The 14,995-nt window shown below is 48.7% G+C and overlaps 1 protein-coding gene across 1 annotated transcript in view; it reads left to right on the forward strand.

The window, feature by feature from the left end:
• The window catches only part of LOC311234835 (sideroflexin-1-like), a 60,075-nt gene that overhangs the window by 40,474 nt on the left and 4,606 nt on the right, over positions 1 to 14,995 (forward strand). Inside the window, exons 6-7 of the mRNA XM_084322078.1 lie at positions 204 to 331; positions 13,133 to 13,182. Coding sequence (XP_084178204.1) covers positions 204 to 331; positions 13,133 to 13,182 — 178 coding nt within the window. The remainder of the gene's footprint in view (positions 1 to 203; positions 332 to 13,132; positions 13,183 to 14,995) is intronic.

Consider the following 14,995-nt stretch of genomic DNA (forward strand, 5'->3'; position numbering starts at 1 on the left):
TCTGGAGACCCCTTCCCCGGGAGACCCCGCCCCCTTCCCCGGAGACCTGTCAGCCCTAACCCCAACCCCAACGTCTGTTCTCCAGGGACGAGGAGGGCAACCCCAACCCTAACCCTAACCCCAACCCCAACCTCTGTTCTCCAGGGACGAGGAGGGCAACCCCAACCCTAACCCCAACCCTAACCCCAACCTCTGTTCTCCAGGGAGCTGAAGCACGGCATCCCCGTGACCGACGAGGAGGGCAACCGGCTGGGAGAGTCGCCCGTCGCCGCCAAGCAGGCCATCGTGCAGGTGGTGGTGTCGCGTATCGGCATGGCGGTGCCGGCCATGGGTGAGCAGACCCCCCCACCCCCACCGTTTAACCCTTTCACTGCCGCACTACAGAGGGTTAACCCTTTACTATCACACTACAGACGGTTATATGGCCGCTTTTTTATATAGCAGCTTTTATCCAAAGCGCTTTACAATTTGTTCCTCACATTTTTACCCCCATTCACACAGTCACTCACTCACACATTCACTCACTCACTCACACATTCACTCACACATTCACTCACACATTCACTCACTCACACATTCACTCACTCACACATTCACTCACACATTCTCACACATTCACTCACACATTCACTCACTCATTCACTCACACATTCACTCACCGACGGCGGAGGCGACCATGCAAGGTGCCGACCTGCTCATCGGGAGCAATTAGGGGGTTAAGTGTCTTGCTCAAGGACACGTCGACACGCTGCCGGGGAGGAGCGGGAATCGAACCGGGAACCTCCGGATTGCCAGACGACTGCTCTACCTCCTGAGCCACTGTCGCCCCCCCCAGGTTAACCGTCTGTAGTGTGATAGTAAAGGGTTAACCTTCTGTGGCAGTGAAAGTGTTAAGACATACTATAGACAGTAGACTATTGATATAACTCTTCATATATTCAATATCTTATCTTAAGACATACTATAGACAGTAGACTATTGATATAACTCTTCATATATTCAATATCTTATCTTAAGACATACTATAGACAGTAGACTATTGATATAACTCTTCATATATTCAATATCTTATCTTAAGACATACTATAGACAGTAGACTATTGATATAACTCTTCATATATTCAATATCTTAAAGGAAAACTCCAACATTTTGGGAAATTAGCTTATTTAACATCTTCCCTGGAGTTAGACAAGAAGATACATACCTTTTTCTTCTCTGTGCGTGCATTAGGCTTTGGGAACAGCCGCTCCGTTAGCGTAGCTTAGCTTCATCACTGGAAGTGGGTCAGACTTGTACCCTGACGTTCCCTACAGTCACGAAATACACTCCAAATACAACTCCAAAACGTTCCTGTAAACATGTTGTGACCTGTGTATTTACCACGTGGAGAAATAAAAAATAATTGAATTTGACAATTACGTTTTCTTTTTTTTTATATTTTTTTTTTTTGCACAAATCTCTCCAACATTCCAAACATCTCTTTCTACATCATCATATTCAATTTCCAGGATTTGTCTTTTTCTTTTTTGTGAGAACATACAAAACATGTAAAGGACTCATACAAATACATTAATAACTGACATGGAAAATAAAAAAAGACTTACGAAAAAAGAAACATACTATACTATACATTATGCGTATACATCCCTGATATATATACCTTGCATGTAGACCGAACTACCTTCGAGCAGGTATGTGCTGCATCCTCTATCGGGATGCCACCCTTCTCCATATTGCATGTGAGAGAAAGCGCCCCAGACATATGCAGTTGTGCATGATAACATACATGCACGCATGTCTCCGACACATGTATGTGGGTACGTGTATCACGTAAGCATGTGTACATGCCTCATATGTGTGTGTGTGCATCTTCCTGGTATGTGACTGTACTCCTATCTCTTGTGTGTGTTTCGTATCCATGTGTGCCTCTGCCCCCTATGTGAGTGTATATCTCAGATGTGTATATATATGTGCGTCTCAGCTACGTATGTGTGTGTCTCCTATATACATGTGTATCCCCCTTATGTGTCAGTGAAAGCTTATATTTCAACTATGTGTATATGTAGGTATGTGTATGCCTATTTCCTATAAATGAGTATGTGCATGTATGTGTGCCCCTGACGTGTATACCTTATCCTTGTGCATATGAGTGTGTGTAAACCTATTATGTACACATATGAATATGTGTATCCTAGATACTTGTATGCGGCTATACCTGCGCACATGTGAGTGTGGTAGAGACAGTGACCGTTCCATAGACACACCATCCGGACATATGACAATTACGTTTTCTAAGCAAATATACTCTGAATTTTTTTTTAACCACTCCTCTGGGCGCAGTCAGTGATTTCAAAGGATCCATCCGAACCGATTGAAGTTTATGGATACCATGACTTAAAATTAGGGATGCTCGATATTGGCTTTTTTACCGATACCGATATTACGATATTGTCCAACTCTTAATTTCCGATACCGATATCAACCGATATCAACCGATACCGATATTTGCAGGGTTTCCCCGTCCAAAAAACTGAATAATTGCAGGTAACTAATAATTTCACTGGATATATATATAACAAATATTGTTATTGTTTTTTTTTGTTTTTAAACCGATACCGATATTTTCCGATATCACATTTTACTGCCGATATCGGCCGATAATATCGGTCGGCCGATAATATCGGACATCCCTACTTAAAATCCTCTTACCTTGACGATTAAAAGCCTCCCCAATTTAGAAAACAGTATTCCAATGGCTGGTCTTCATAGGCTGCTAGCTAACGGAGCTAACCAACAAACACAGAACCGGGCGGACACTAAAGCAAATAACGAGAGCAATGACTTCCTTTCTGGGGGGTTTCAAAATAAAAGAGCGACGTCTATAGCAGCGGAATACGTTTAGTTTGTACATTATCTAACGTTAACACGAACCTAAACTAACTTTAGGTTAGTTGTAACGTTAGTTTAGGTTCGTGTTAACGTGTGTGTGTGCTCGCTGATCAGGAAATGAGAGAATCGATATTTCAGCCCGCTTCTATAGCGTGCATAAGTACACATATACTATCGATAATCTAGCGTTTATTTGAAAACGATTCATAAATAGGCCGAAAAATGACAACGTTTTTGTGTATGCCAGAATATTCCAGTAAATGCCGTTTATCACGGAATCTTTATATTTTCCTGAAAAACGAGGTATTTTCAAAATGCTATAAAATGGAAATTAACCGATAAAAAAATAATAATAATAATAATAATTAGGGATGTCCGATATTATCGGCCGATATCGGCAGTAAAATGTGATATCGGAAAATATCGGTATCGGTAAAAAAAAACACAAAAACAATAACAATATTTGTTTACATTTATTTAACCTTTATTTACCCAGGCAAGCAAGTAAGAACCAATTCTTATTTTATTTATTGTCAAAAGTATGCATGTTGGTTTAATTCAACAAGAGATATGTAATGTTAATTTTTACTTTTTTAATTATCATATTTTGCACAGATAATGCTTACATTTAGAAAGCCTTTTGAATGCATCCAGTGAAATTATTAGTTACCTGAAATTATTCAGTTTTTTTGGGGGGAAACCCTGCATATATCGGTATCGGTTGATATCGGTATCGGAAATTAAGAGTTGGACAATATCGGTATCGGTAAAAAAGTCAATATCGAGCATCCCTAATAATAATCCGTCTCGACAATGTTGACTGCAAACAAGTCATTGATAAACGACGGGCAGATTAGACACATAATTTAAGACAGAGATTATGCGTTCACAACGCTATCATTGAAGTGGGCGGTGGCATTTAACCACGTTTGACCATGTTCACCAGTGGTAATCAAAGTGTTAATGAACTCTGCTCCCCCGTGGCAGTGGTATCTCCCTTCCTCCACGTAGCCATGGGAACGGGGGATGGTATCTGCCACAGTATAGACAGTATACTACAGTATATATATATATATATATATATATATATATATATATATATATATATATATATATATATATATATATATATATATCTAGTATGAGGACATGTTATTTTCCTCTGGCGTGTCGGTCATGAAGCTGAATGTGTTCTGCTCTGAAATCAAACTGTAACAACCTGCTGCCTCCTGCTGTGTAACAACCTGCTGCCTCCTCCTGCTGTGTAACAACCTGCTGCCTCCTGCTGTGTAACAACCTGCTGCCTCCTCCTGCTGTGTAACAACCTGCTGCCTCCTCCTGTGTAACAACCTGCTGCCTCCTGCTGTGTAACAACCTGCTGCCTCCTGCTGTGTAACAACCTGCTGCCTCCTGCTGTGTAACAACCTGCTGCCTCCTCCTGTGTAACAACCTGCTGCCTCCTCCTCCTGTGTAACAACCTGCTGCCTCCTCCTCCTGTGTAACAACCTGCTGCCTCCTGCTGTGTAACAACCTGCTGCCTCCTCCTCCTGTGTAACAACCTGCTGCCTCCTCCTCCTGTGTAACAACCTGCTGCCTCCTCCTGTGTAACAACCTGCTGCCTCCTCCTGTGTAACAACCTGCCTCCTCCTCCTGTGTAACAACCTGCTGCCTCCTCCTCCTGTGTAACAACCTGCCTCCTCCTCCTGTGTAACAACCTGCCTCCTCCTCCTGTGTAACAACCTGCTGCCTCCTGCTGTGTAACAACCTGCTGCCTCCTGCTGTGTAACAACCTGCTGCCTCCTCCTGCTGTGTAACAACCTGCTGCCTCCTCCTGTGTAACAACCTGCTGCCTCCTGCTGTGTAACAACCTGCTGCCTCCTGCTGTGTAACAACCTGCTGCCTCCTCCTCCTGTGTAACAACCTGCTGCCTCCTCCTCCTGTGTAACAACCTGCTGCCTCCTGCTGTGTAACAACCTGCTGCCTCCTGCTGTGTAACAACCTGCTGCCTCCTCCTGTGTAACAACCTGCCTCCTCCTGCTGTGTAACAACCTGCTGCCTCCTGCTGTGTAACAACCTGCTGCCTCCTCCTGTGTAACAACCTGCTGCCTCCTCCTCCTGTGTAACAACCTGCTGCCTCCTCCTCCTGTGTAACAACCTGCTGCCTCCTGCTGTGTAACAACCTGCTGCCTCCTCCTGTGTAACAACCTGCCTCCTCCTCCTGTGTAACAACCTGCTGCCTCCTCCTCCTGTGTAACAACCTGCCTCCTCCTCCTGTGTAACAACCTGCCTCCTCCTCCTGTGTAACAACCTGCTGCCTCCTGCTGTGTAACAACCTGCTGCCTCCTGCTGTGTAACAACCTGCTGCCTCCTCCTGTGTAACAACCTGCCTCCTCCTCCTGTGTAACAACCTGCTGCCTCCTCCTCCTGTGTAACAACCTGCCTCCTCCTCCTGTGTAACAACCTGCCTCCTCCTCCTGTGTAACAACCTGCTGCCTCCTCCTGTGTAACAACCTGCTGCCTCCTGCTGTGTAACAACCTGCCTCCTCCTGTGTAACAACCTGCTGCCTCCTCCTGTGTAACAACCTGCTGCCTCCTCCTGTGTAACAACCTGCTGCCTCCTCCTCCTGTGTAACAACCTGCTGCCTCCTCCTGTGTAACAACCTGCTGCCTCCTCCTGTGTAACAACCTGCTGCCTCCTCCTCCTGTGTAACAACCTGCTGCCTCCTCCTCCTGTGTAACAACCTGCTGCCTCCTCCTGTGTAACAACCTGCTGCCTCCTCCTGTGTAACAACCTGCTGCCTCCTCCTGTGTAACAACCTGCTGCCTCCTCCTGCTGTGTAACAACCTGCTGCCTCCTCCTGTGTAACAACCTGCTGCCTCCTCCTGTGTAACAACCTGCTGCCTCCTGCTGTGTAACAACCTGCTGCCTCCTCCTCCTGTGTAACAACCTGCTGCCTCCTGCTGTGTAACAACCTGCTGCCTCCTGCTGTGTAACAACCTGCTGCCTCCTGCTGTGTAACAACCTGCTGCCTCCTCCTGTGTAACAACCTGCTGCCTCCTCCTGTGTAACAACCTGCTGCCTCCTCCTCCTGTGTAACAACCTGCTGCCTCCTCCTGTGTAACAACCTGCTGCCTCCTGCTGTGTAACAACCTGCTGCCTCCTGCTGTGTAACAACCTGCTGCCTCCTCCTCCTGTGTAACAACCTGCTGCCTCCTCCTGCTGTGTAACAACCTGCTGCCTCCTCCTCCTGTGTAACAACCTGCTGCCTCCTCCTGTGTAACAACCTGCTGCCTCCTGCTGTGTAACAACCTGCTGCCTCCTGCTGTGTAACAACCTGCTGCCTCCTCCTCCTGTGTAACAACCTGCTGCCTCCTCCTGCTGTGTAACAACCTGCTGCCTCCTCCTGTGTAACAACCTGCTGCCTCCTCCTGTGTAACAACCTGCTGCCTCCTCCTCCTGTGTAACAACCTGCTGCCTCCTCCTGCTGTGTAACAACCTGCTGCCTCCTCCTGTGTAACAACCTGCTGCCTCCTGCTGTGTAACAACCTGCTGCCTCCTGTGTAACAACCTGCTGCCTCCTCCTCCTGTGTAACAACCTGCTGCCTCCTCCTGTGTAACAACCTGCTGCCTCCTCCTGTGTAACAACCTGCTGCCTCCTCCTGTGTAACAACCTGCTGCCTCCTCCTCCTGTGTAACAACCTGCTGCCTCCTCCTGTGTAACAACCTGCTGCCTCCTCCTGTGTAACAACCTGCTGCCTCCTCCTGTGTAACAACCTGCTGCCTCCTGCTGTGTAACAACCTGCTGCCTCCTCCTGTGTAACAACCTGCTGCCTCCTGCTGTGTAACAACCTGCTGCCTCCTGTGTAACAACCTGCTGCCTCCTGCTGTGTAACAACCTGCTGCCTCCTCCTGTGTAACAACCTGCTGCCTCCTCCTGTGTAACAACCTGCTGCCTCCTCCTGTGTAACAACCTGCTGCCTCCTCCTCCTGTGTAACAACCTGCTGCCTCCTGCTGTGTAACAACCTGCTGCCTCCTCCTGTGTAACAACCTGCTGCCTCCTGCTGTGTAACAACCTGCTGCCTCCTCCTGTGTAACAACCTGCTGCCTCCTCCTCCTGTGTAACAACCTGCTGCCTCCTGCTGTGTAACAACCTGCTGCCTCCTGTGTAACAACCTGCTGCCTCCTCCTGTGTAACAACCTGCTGCCTCCTCCTGTGTAACAACCTGCTGCCTCCTGCTGTGTAACAACCTGCTGCCTCCTGCTGTGTAACAACCTGCTGCCTCCTCCTGCTGTGTAACAACCTGCCTCCTCCTGCTGTGTAACAACCTGCTGCCTCCTCCTCCTGTGTAACAACCTGCTGCCTCCTCCTGTGTAACAACCTGCTGCCTCCTGCTGTGTAACAACCTGCTGCCTCCTCCTGCTGTGTAACAACCTGCTGCCTCCTCCTGTGTAACAACCTGCTGCCTCCTCCTGTGTAACAACCTGCTGCCTCCTCCTGTGTAACAACCTGCTGCCTCCTGCTGTGTAACAACCTGCTGCCTCCTCCTGTGTAACAACCTGCTGCCTCCTCCTGTGTAACAACCTGCTGCCTCCTCCTCCTGTGTAACAACCTGCTGCCTCCTCCTCCTGTGTAACAACCTGCTGCCTCCTCCTGTGTAACAACCTGCTGCCTCCTGCTGTGTAACAACCTGCTGCCTCCTGCTGTGTAACAACCTGCTGCCTCCTCCTGTGTAACAACCTGCTGCCTCCTCCTGTGTAACAACCTGCTGCCTCCTCCTGTGTAACAACCTGCTGCCTCCTCCTCCTGTGTAACAACCTGCTGCCTCCTGCTGTGTAACAACCTGCTGCCTCCTCCTGTGTAACAACCTGCTGCCTCCTCCTGTGTAACAACCTGCTGCCTCCTCCTGCTGTGTAACAACCTGCTGCCTCCTCCTGTGTAACAACCTGCTGCCTCCTCCTGTGTAACAACCTGCTGCCTCCTCCTGTGTAACAACCTGCTGCCTCCTCCTGTGTAACAACCTGCTGCCTCCTCCTCCTGTGTAACAACCTGCTGCCTCCTGCTGTGTAACAACCTGCTGCCTCCTCCTGTGTAACAACCTGCTGCCTCCTGCTGTGTAACAACCTGCTGCCTCCTGTGTAACAACCTGCTGCCTCCTGCTGTGTAACAACCTGCTGCCTCCTCCTGTGTAACAACCTGCTGCCTCCTCCTCCTGTGTAACAACCTGCCTCCTCCTCCTGTGTAACAACCTGCTGCCTCCTCCTGCTGTGTAACAACCTGCTGCCTCCTGCTGTGTAACAACCTGCTGCCTCCTCCTGTGTAACAACCTGCTGCCTCCTCCTGTGTAACAACCTGCTGCCTCCTCCTGTGTAACAACCTGCTGCCTCCTCCTCCTGTGTAACAACCTGCTGCCTCCTCCTGTGTAACAACCTGCTGCCTCCTCCTCCTGTGTAACAACCTGCCTCCTCCTCCTGTGTAACAACCTGCTGCCTCCTCCTGTGTAACAACCTGCTGCCTCCTCCTCCTGTGTAACAACCTGCTGCCTCCTGCTGTGTAACAACCTGCTGCCTCCTCCTGTGTAACAACCTGCTGCCTCCTGCTGTGTAACAACCTGCTGCCTCCTGTGTAACAACCTGCTGCCTCCTGCTGTGTAACAACCTGCTGCCTCCTCCTGTGTAACAACCTGCTGCCTCCTGCTGTGTAACAACCTGCTGCCTCCTCCTGTGTAACAACCTGCTGCCTCCTGCTGTGTAACAACCTGCTGCCTCCTCCTGTGTAACAACCTGCTGCCTCCTCCTCCTGTGTAACAACCTGCTGCCTCCTCCTCCTGTGTAACAACCTGCTGCCTCCTCCTGTGTAACAACCTGCCTCCTCCTCCTGTGTAACAACCTGCTGCCTCCTCCTGTGTAACAACCTGCCTCCTCCTCCTCCTGTGTAACAACCTGCTGCCTCCTCCTGTGTAACAACCTGCCTCCTCCTCCTGTGTAACAACCTGCTGCCTCCTGCTGTGTAACAACCTGCTGCCTCCTCCTGTGTAACAACCTGCCTCCTCCTCCTGTGTAACAACCTGCTGCCTCCTCCTGCTGTGTAACAACCTGCTGCCTCCTCCTGTGTAACAACCTGCTGCCTCCTGCTGTGTAACAACCTGCTGCCTCCTCCTCCTGTGTAACAACCTGCTGCCTCCTCCTGTGTAACAACCTGCTGCCTCCTGCTGTGTAACAACCTGCTGCCTCCTCCTGTGTAACAACCTGCTGCCTCCTCCTCCTGTGTAACAACCTGCTGCCTCCTCCTCCTGTGTAACAACCTGCTGCCTCCTCCTGTGTAACAACCTGCTGCCTCCTGCTGTGTAACAACCTGCTGCCTCCTGCTGTGTAACAACCTGCTGCCTCCTCCTGTGTAACAACCTGCTGCCTCCTGCTGTGTAACAACCTGCTGCCTCCTGCTGTGTAACAACCTGCTGCCTCCTCCTGTGTAACAACCTGCTGCCTCCTCCTGTGTAACAACCTGCTGCCTCCTCCTGTGTAACAACCTGCTGCCTCCTCCTCCTGTGTAACAACCTGCTGCCTCCTGCTGTGTAACAACCTGCTGCCTCCTCCTGTGTAACAACCTGCTGCCTCCTCCTGTGTAACAACCTGCTGCCTCCTGCTGTGTAACAACCTGCTGCCTCCTCCTGTGTAACAACCTGCTGCCTCCTGCTGTGTAACAACCTGCTGCCTCCTCCTGCTGTGTAACAACCTGCTGCCTCCTCCTGTGTAACAACCTGCTGCCTCCTCCTCCTGTGTAACAACCTGCCTCCTCCTCCTGTGTAACAACCTGCTGCCTCCTGCTGTGTAACAACCTGCTGCCTCCTCCTCCTGTGTAACAACCTGCCTCCTCCTCCTGTGTAACAACCTGCTGCCTCCTCCTCCTGTGTAACAACCTGCTGCCTCCTGTGTAACAACCTGCTGCCTCCTCCTCCTGTGTAACAACCTGCTGCCTCCTGCTGTGTAACAACCTGCTGCCTCCTCCTGTGTAACAACCTGCTGCCTCCTCCTGTGTAACAACCTGCTGCCTCCTCCTGTGTAACAACCTGCTGCCTCCTCCTGTGTAACAACCTGCCTCCTCCTGCTGTGTAACAACCTGCTGCCTCCTGCTGTGTAACAACCTGCTGCCTCCTCCTGTGTAACAACCTGCTGCCTCCTCCTGTGTAACAACCTGCTGCCTCCTGCTGTGTAACAACCTGCTGCCTCCTGCTGTGTAACAACCTGCTGCCTCCTCCTGCTGTGTAACAACCTGCCTCCTCCTGCTGTGTAACAACCTGCTGCCTCCTCCTCCTGTGTAACAACCTGCTGCCTCCTCCTGTGTAACAACCTGCTGCCTCCTGCTGTGTAACAACCTGCTGCCTCCTCCTGCTGTGTAACAACCTGCTGCCTCCTCCTGTGTAACAACCTGCTGCCTCCTCCTGTGTAACAACCTGCTGCCTCCTCCTGTGTAACAACCTGCTGCCTCCTGCTGTGTAACAACCTGCTGCCTCCTCCTGTGTAACAACCTGCTGCCTCCTCCTGTGTAACAACCTGCTGCCTCCTCCTCCTGTGTAACAACCTGCTGCCTCCTCCTCCTGTGTAACAACCTGCCTCCTCCTCCTGTGTAACAACCTGCTGCCTCCTCCTGTGTAACAACCTGCTGCCTCCTCCTCCTGTGTAACAACCTGCTGCCTCCTCCTCCTGTGTAACAACCTGCTGCCTCCTCCTGTGTAACAACCTGCTGCCTCCTGCTGTGTAACAACCTGCTGCCTCCTGCTGTGTAACAACCTGCTGCCTCCTCCTGTGTAACAACCTGCTGCCTCCTCCTGTGTAACAACCTGCTGCCTCCTCCTGTGTAACAACCTGCTGCCTCCTCCTCCTGTGTAACAACCTGCTGCCTCCTCCTGTGTAACAACCTGCTGCCTCCTCCTGTGTAACAACCTGCTGCCTCCTCCTGTGTAACAACCTGCTGCCTCCTGCTGTGTAACAACCTGCTGCCTCCTGCTGTGTAACAACCTGCTGCCTCCTCCTGTGTAACAACCTGCTGCCTCCTCCTGTGTAACAACCTGCTGCCTCCTGCTGTGTAACAACCTGCCTCCTCCTCCTGTGTAACAACCTGCTGCCTCCTCCTCCTGTGTAACAACCTGCTGCCTCCTCCTCCTGTGTAACAACCTGCTGCCTCCTGCTGTGTAACAACCTGCTGCCTCCTCCTGTGTAACAACCTGCTGCCTCCTGCTGTGTAACAACCTGCTGCCTCCTGTGTAACAACCTGCTGCCTCCTGCTGTGCAACAACCTGCTGCCTCCTCCTGTGTAACAACCTGCTGCCTCCTGCTGTGTAACAACCTGCTGCCTCCTCCTGTGTAACAACCTGCTGCCTCCTGCTGTGTAACAACCTGCTGCCTCCTCCTGTGTAACAACCTGCTGCCTCCTCCTCCTGTGTAACAACCTGCTGCCTCCTCCTCCTGTGTAACAACCTGCTGCCTCCTCCTGTGTAACAACCTGCTGCCTCCTCCTCCTGTGTAACAACCTGCTGCCTCCTCCTCCTGTGTAACAACCTGCCTCCTCCTGTGTAACAACCTGCTGCCTCCTCCTCCTGTGTAACAACCTGCTGCCTCCTGCTGTGTAACAACCTGCTGCCTCCTCCTGTGTAACAACCTGCTGCCTCCTCCTCCTGTGTAACAACCTGCTGCCTCCTCCTCCTGTGTAACAACCTGCCTCCTCCTCCTGTGTAACAAGCTGCTGCCTCCTCCTGTGTAACAACCTGCCTCCTCCTCCTGTGTAACAACCTGCTGCCTCCTCCTGTGTAACAACCTGCTGCCTCCTGCTGTGTAACAACCTGCTGCCTCCTCCTCCTGTGTAACAACCTGCTGCCTCCTGCTGTGACCCCTGACCCTAACCCTAACCCACCCCTGACACCTCCTCCGCTCCCTCTGGGATTTGTATTTTTTGTATTTATTTATTAACACAAAGAGTTAAACAAAAGTAATAAAGAAAAATAAGAAATACATAACCATACGTAGGAGACGTTTAGAAGCCTAGAGGCTTATCGAGAACTTCCCCTGTTTTGTAAAATCAAACATACAAAAATACTAAGGCTGTCAAAGTTCGCCGGATTCTATTAACGCCACTATTTTTTTTTTTACTCACGATTAACTTTTAAGACTTTTCTTTATTTATTTGTTTTACTGTGTGTGTGTGTGTGCGTGTGCGTGTGTGTGTGTGTGTGTGTGAGATATAGAGAGAGAGAGGGGGGTGAGAGAGATGAGGAAGGGGCAAGAGAGAAAGAGAGTTGGGAGAGTGTGTGTGTGAGAGAGAGAGGGGGGGGGGGGTGTGAGAGAGAGGGGGGGGGGTGTGTGAGAGAGAGAGGGGGGGGGGGGGGTGAGAGAGAGGGGGGGGGGTGTGTGTGAGAGAGAGGGGGGGGGGGGGTGAGAGAGAGAGGGGGGGGGGGGGTGTATGAGTCCTCAGCCCTTGTGTGGGTGAATGTAACACGTTCCTAACGTTTTCTTTCCCCTATTATTTCATGCACACTTTATTCATTGTTTTAAATTATTATTTTCTTTTAAGTTATTTTGTGCATCACTCTGTTTTGAATTTGATGCAAATTTGCAATGCATGAGGGTCATCCTTTTGTGTTAAATGGCTGCACAAAGCAAGCATTTGTTGACTCGCATGTTGATAAGAGTATTAAAACTTGGAACTTGAAAAAGATCCGTTTAAGGTAGATACATTTTTTTTTTTTAAATGCGATTAATTTGCGATAAATCGCGAGTTAACTATGGACAATCATGCGATTAATCGCGATTAAATATTGTAATCGATTGACAGCACTAAAAAATATACATATTATTTAAAAATACCAGTAATACATTTACATTTAGTCATTTAGCTGACGCTTTTATCCAAAGCGACTTACATGTTCTGTACGACAAGTCATCAGGAAGGGCACAACTCTATCAGCTGAGTAACAATGTTCATCAGAGTGTTGAGTGCTACAGTGTAGGTTAGTTTATTAGGACAAGTGCTGACAGTAAGGTTAGTTAGGGTTAGAATTTTTTTAGTTTTTTGGTTTAAGAAGTGCGTCTTTAGTCGACGACGTATTATGTAATACATAATACATTCAAAAGATATGTGTTAACACAAACATACATACACACAGTACATACATGCATATATACTGTGTACATAATACATAACCACCCACATAACCAAATGCATCTCTCTTCTGTTCTCTCTCCACAGCCATCCCTCCTGTCATTATGAACGCACTGGAAAAGAAAGCATTCATGAAGGTAAACAAACGTGTCTGTCTTTTCAAACCGGGGGATTAACCGAGGGGGGGGGGGGGGGGGGGGGGCGTCGCCGCATTCCACCTCCTCTTGTGATCGCAGCGCGGGCATCGTGTGTTTGCTCTGCATGTGGAGACGAGGTGATGGGGCTGCAGCACCATTCTTGCTCAAATGTGAATCACGATGTTTCTCTCTCTAAGAATTGAGATCACGATTCTCTCACACGATTCTTGTTTTTTCAATCAAATCATTTATTGCACTCTTAGACAACATAACATATGTCAAAGTGCTTGACTTAAACTTAAACATAACATATATCAAAGTGCTTGACTTAAACTTAAACATAACATATATCAAAGTGCTTGACTTAAACTTAAACATAACATATATCAAAGTGCTTGACTTAAACTTAAACATAACATATATCAAAGTGCTTGACTTAAACTTAAACATAACATATATCAAAGTGCTTGACTTAAACTTAAACATAACATATATCAAAGTGCTTGACTTAAACTTAAACATAACATATATCAACGTGCTTGACTTAAACTTAAACATAACATATATCAAAGTGCTTGACTTAAACTTAAACATAACATATATCAAAGTGCTTGACTTAAACTTAAACATAACATATATCAAAGTGCTTGACTTAAACATAACATATATCAAAGTGCTTGACTTAAACTTAAACATAACATATATCAAAGTGCTTGACTTAAACTTAAACATAACATATATCAAAGTGCTTGACTTAAACATAACATATATCAAAGTGCTTGACTTAAACTTAAACATAACATATATCAAAGTGCTTGACTTAAACTTAAATATAACATATATCAAAGTGCTTGACTTAAACATAAACATAACATATATCAAAGTGCGGCGGCTGGGTGGCGCAGCGGACATTGCGCTCGTCACCAACGCAAGAGACACCGGTCTCGAATCCGGCTGTCGGCGTTGCCTCCGGCTTGGGCCGGCCGTCATACTGACTCAATTGGCAGAGTCAGCGGGTGGAAGTCGATGGGTGGTAATCTGGTCGTTGTGGACAGCGACTCCTACAGGTCGGTTGGGGGACGCCTGCACAGCAGAGACAGGAAACGGCGGGGGGGCAGCGTGAGCCTCCCACACGTTACTCCTCGCCACTGAGAGTCCGCGCTGGCAGGTGAAAAGATGCGACAGGCTGCCTCCCTCCTCGTGTACCGGAGGAGGGGACACGTGATGCAAGGCTTCTATCCTCCCTACGACCGGCCAGTGGGGGGCATAGTCGAGCAACGATCAGGAGGGGAGAATTGACACAAGAGGAAAATTGGGATGTGGAGAAAAATCACAGAAAAAGGAAGAGAGAAAAAAAAACATATATGAAAGTGCTTGACTTGAACTTAAAAGTATCTTGGAACATACAACATAACTCGTGGGGTTAGAGCCTTACAGTGCCTTACAGTGTATTGCAAGGTCTGACATTGACCAAACTTGATATGCATGACCTTGGTGGGCTCTAGGTCAACTCCTGAAAAGGGGGTCAATGTCAGACCTTGCAATCAAAAGTTAGGGGGCTAATAACCCTTTATAATTTCAGTGCGCCCCCTAACTTTTGATTGCAAGGTCTGACATTGACCCCCTTTTCAGGAGTTGACCTAGAGCCCACCAAGGTCATGCATATCAAGTTTGGTCAATGTCAGACCTTGCAATACACTGTAAGGCACTGTAAGGCTCTAACCCTCCCCCACTTCCAGTGATGAAGCTAAGCTATGCTAACGGAGCGTCTATTCCCAAAGCTAAAATGCACGCACAGAGACAAAAAAGGTAT

Source organism: Notolepis coatsorum, assembly GCF_963971535.1.
Source record: "Notolepis coatsorum genome assembly, chromosome: 9".
NCBI lineage: Eukaryota > Metazoa > Chordata > Actinopteri > Aulopiformes > Paralepididae > Notolepis > Notolepis coatsorum.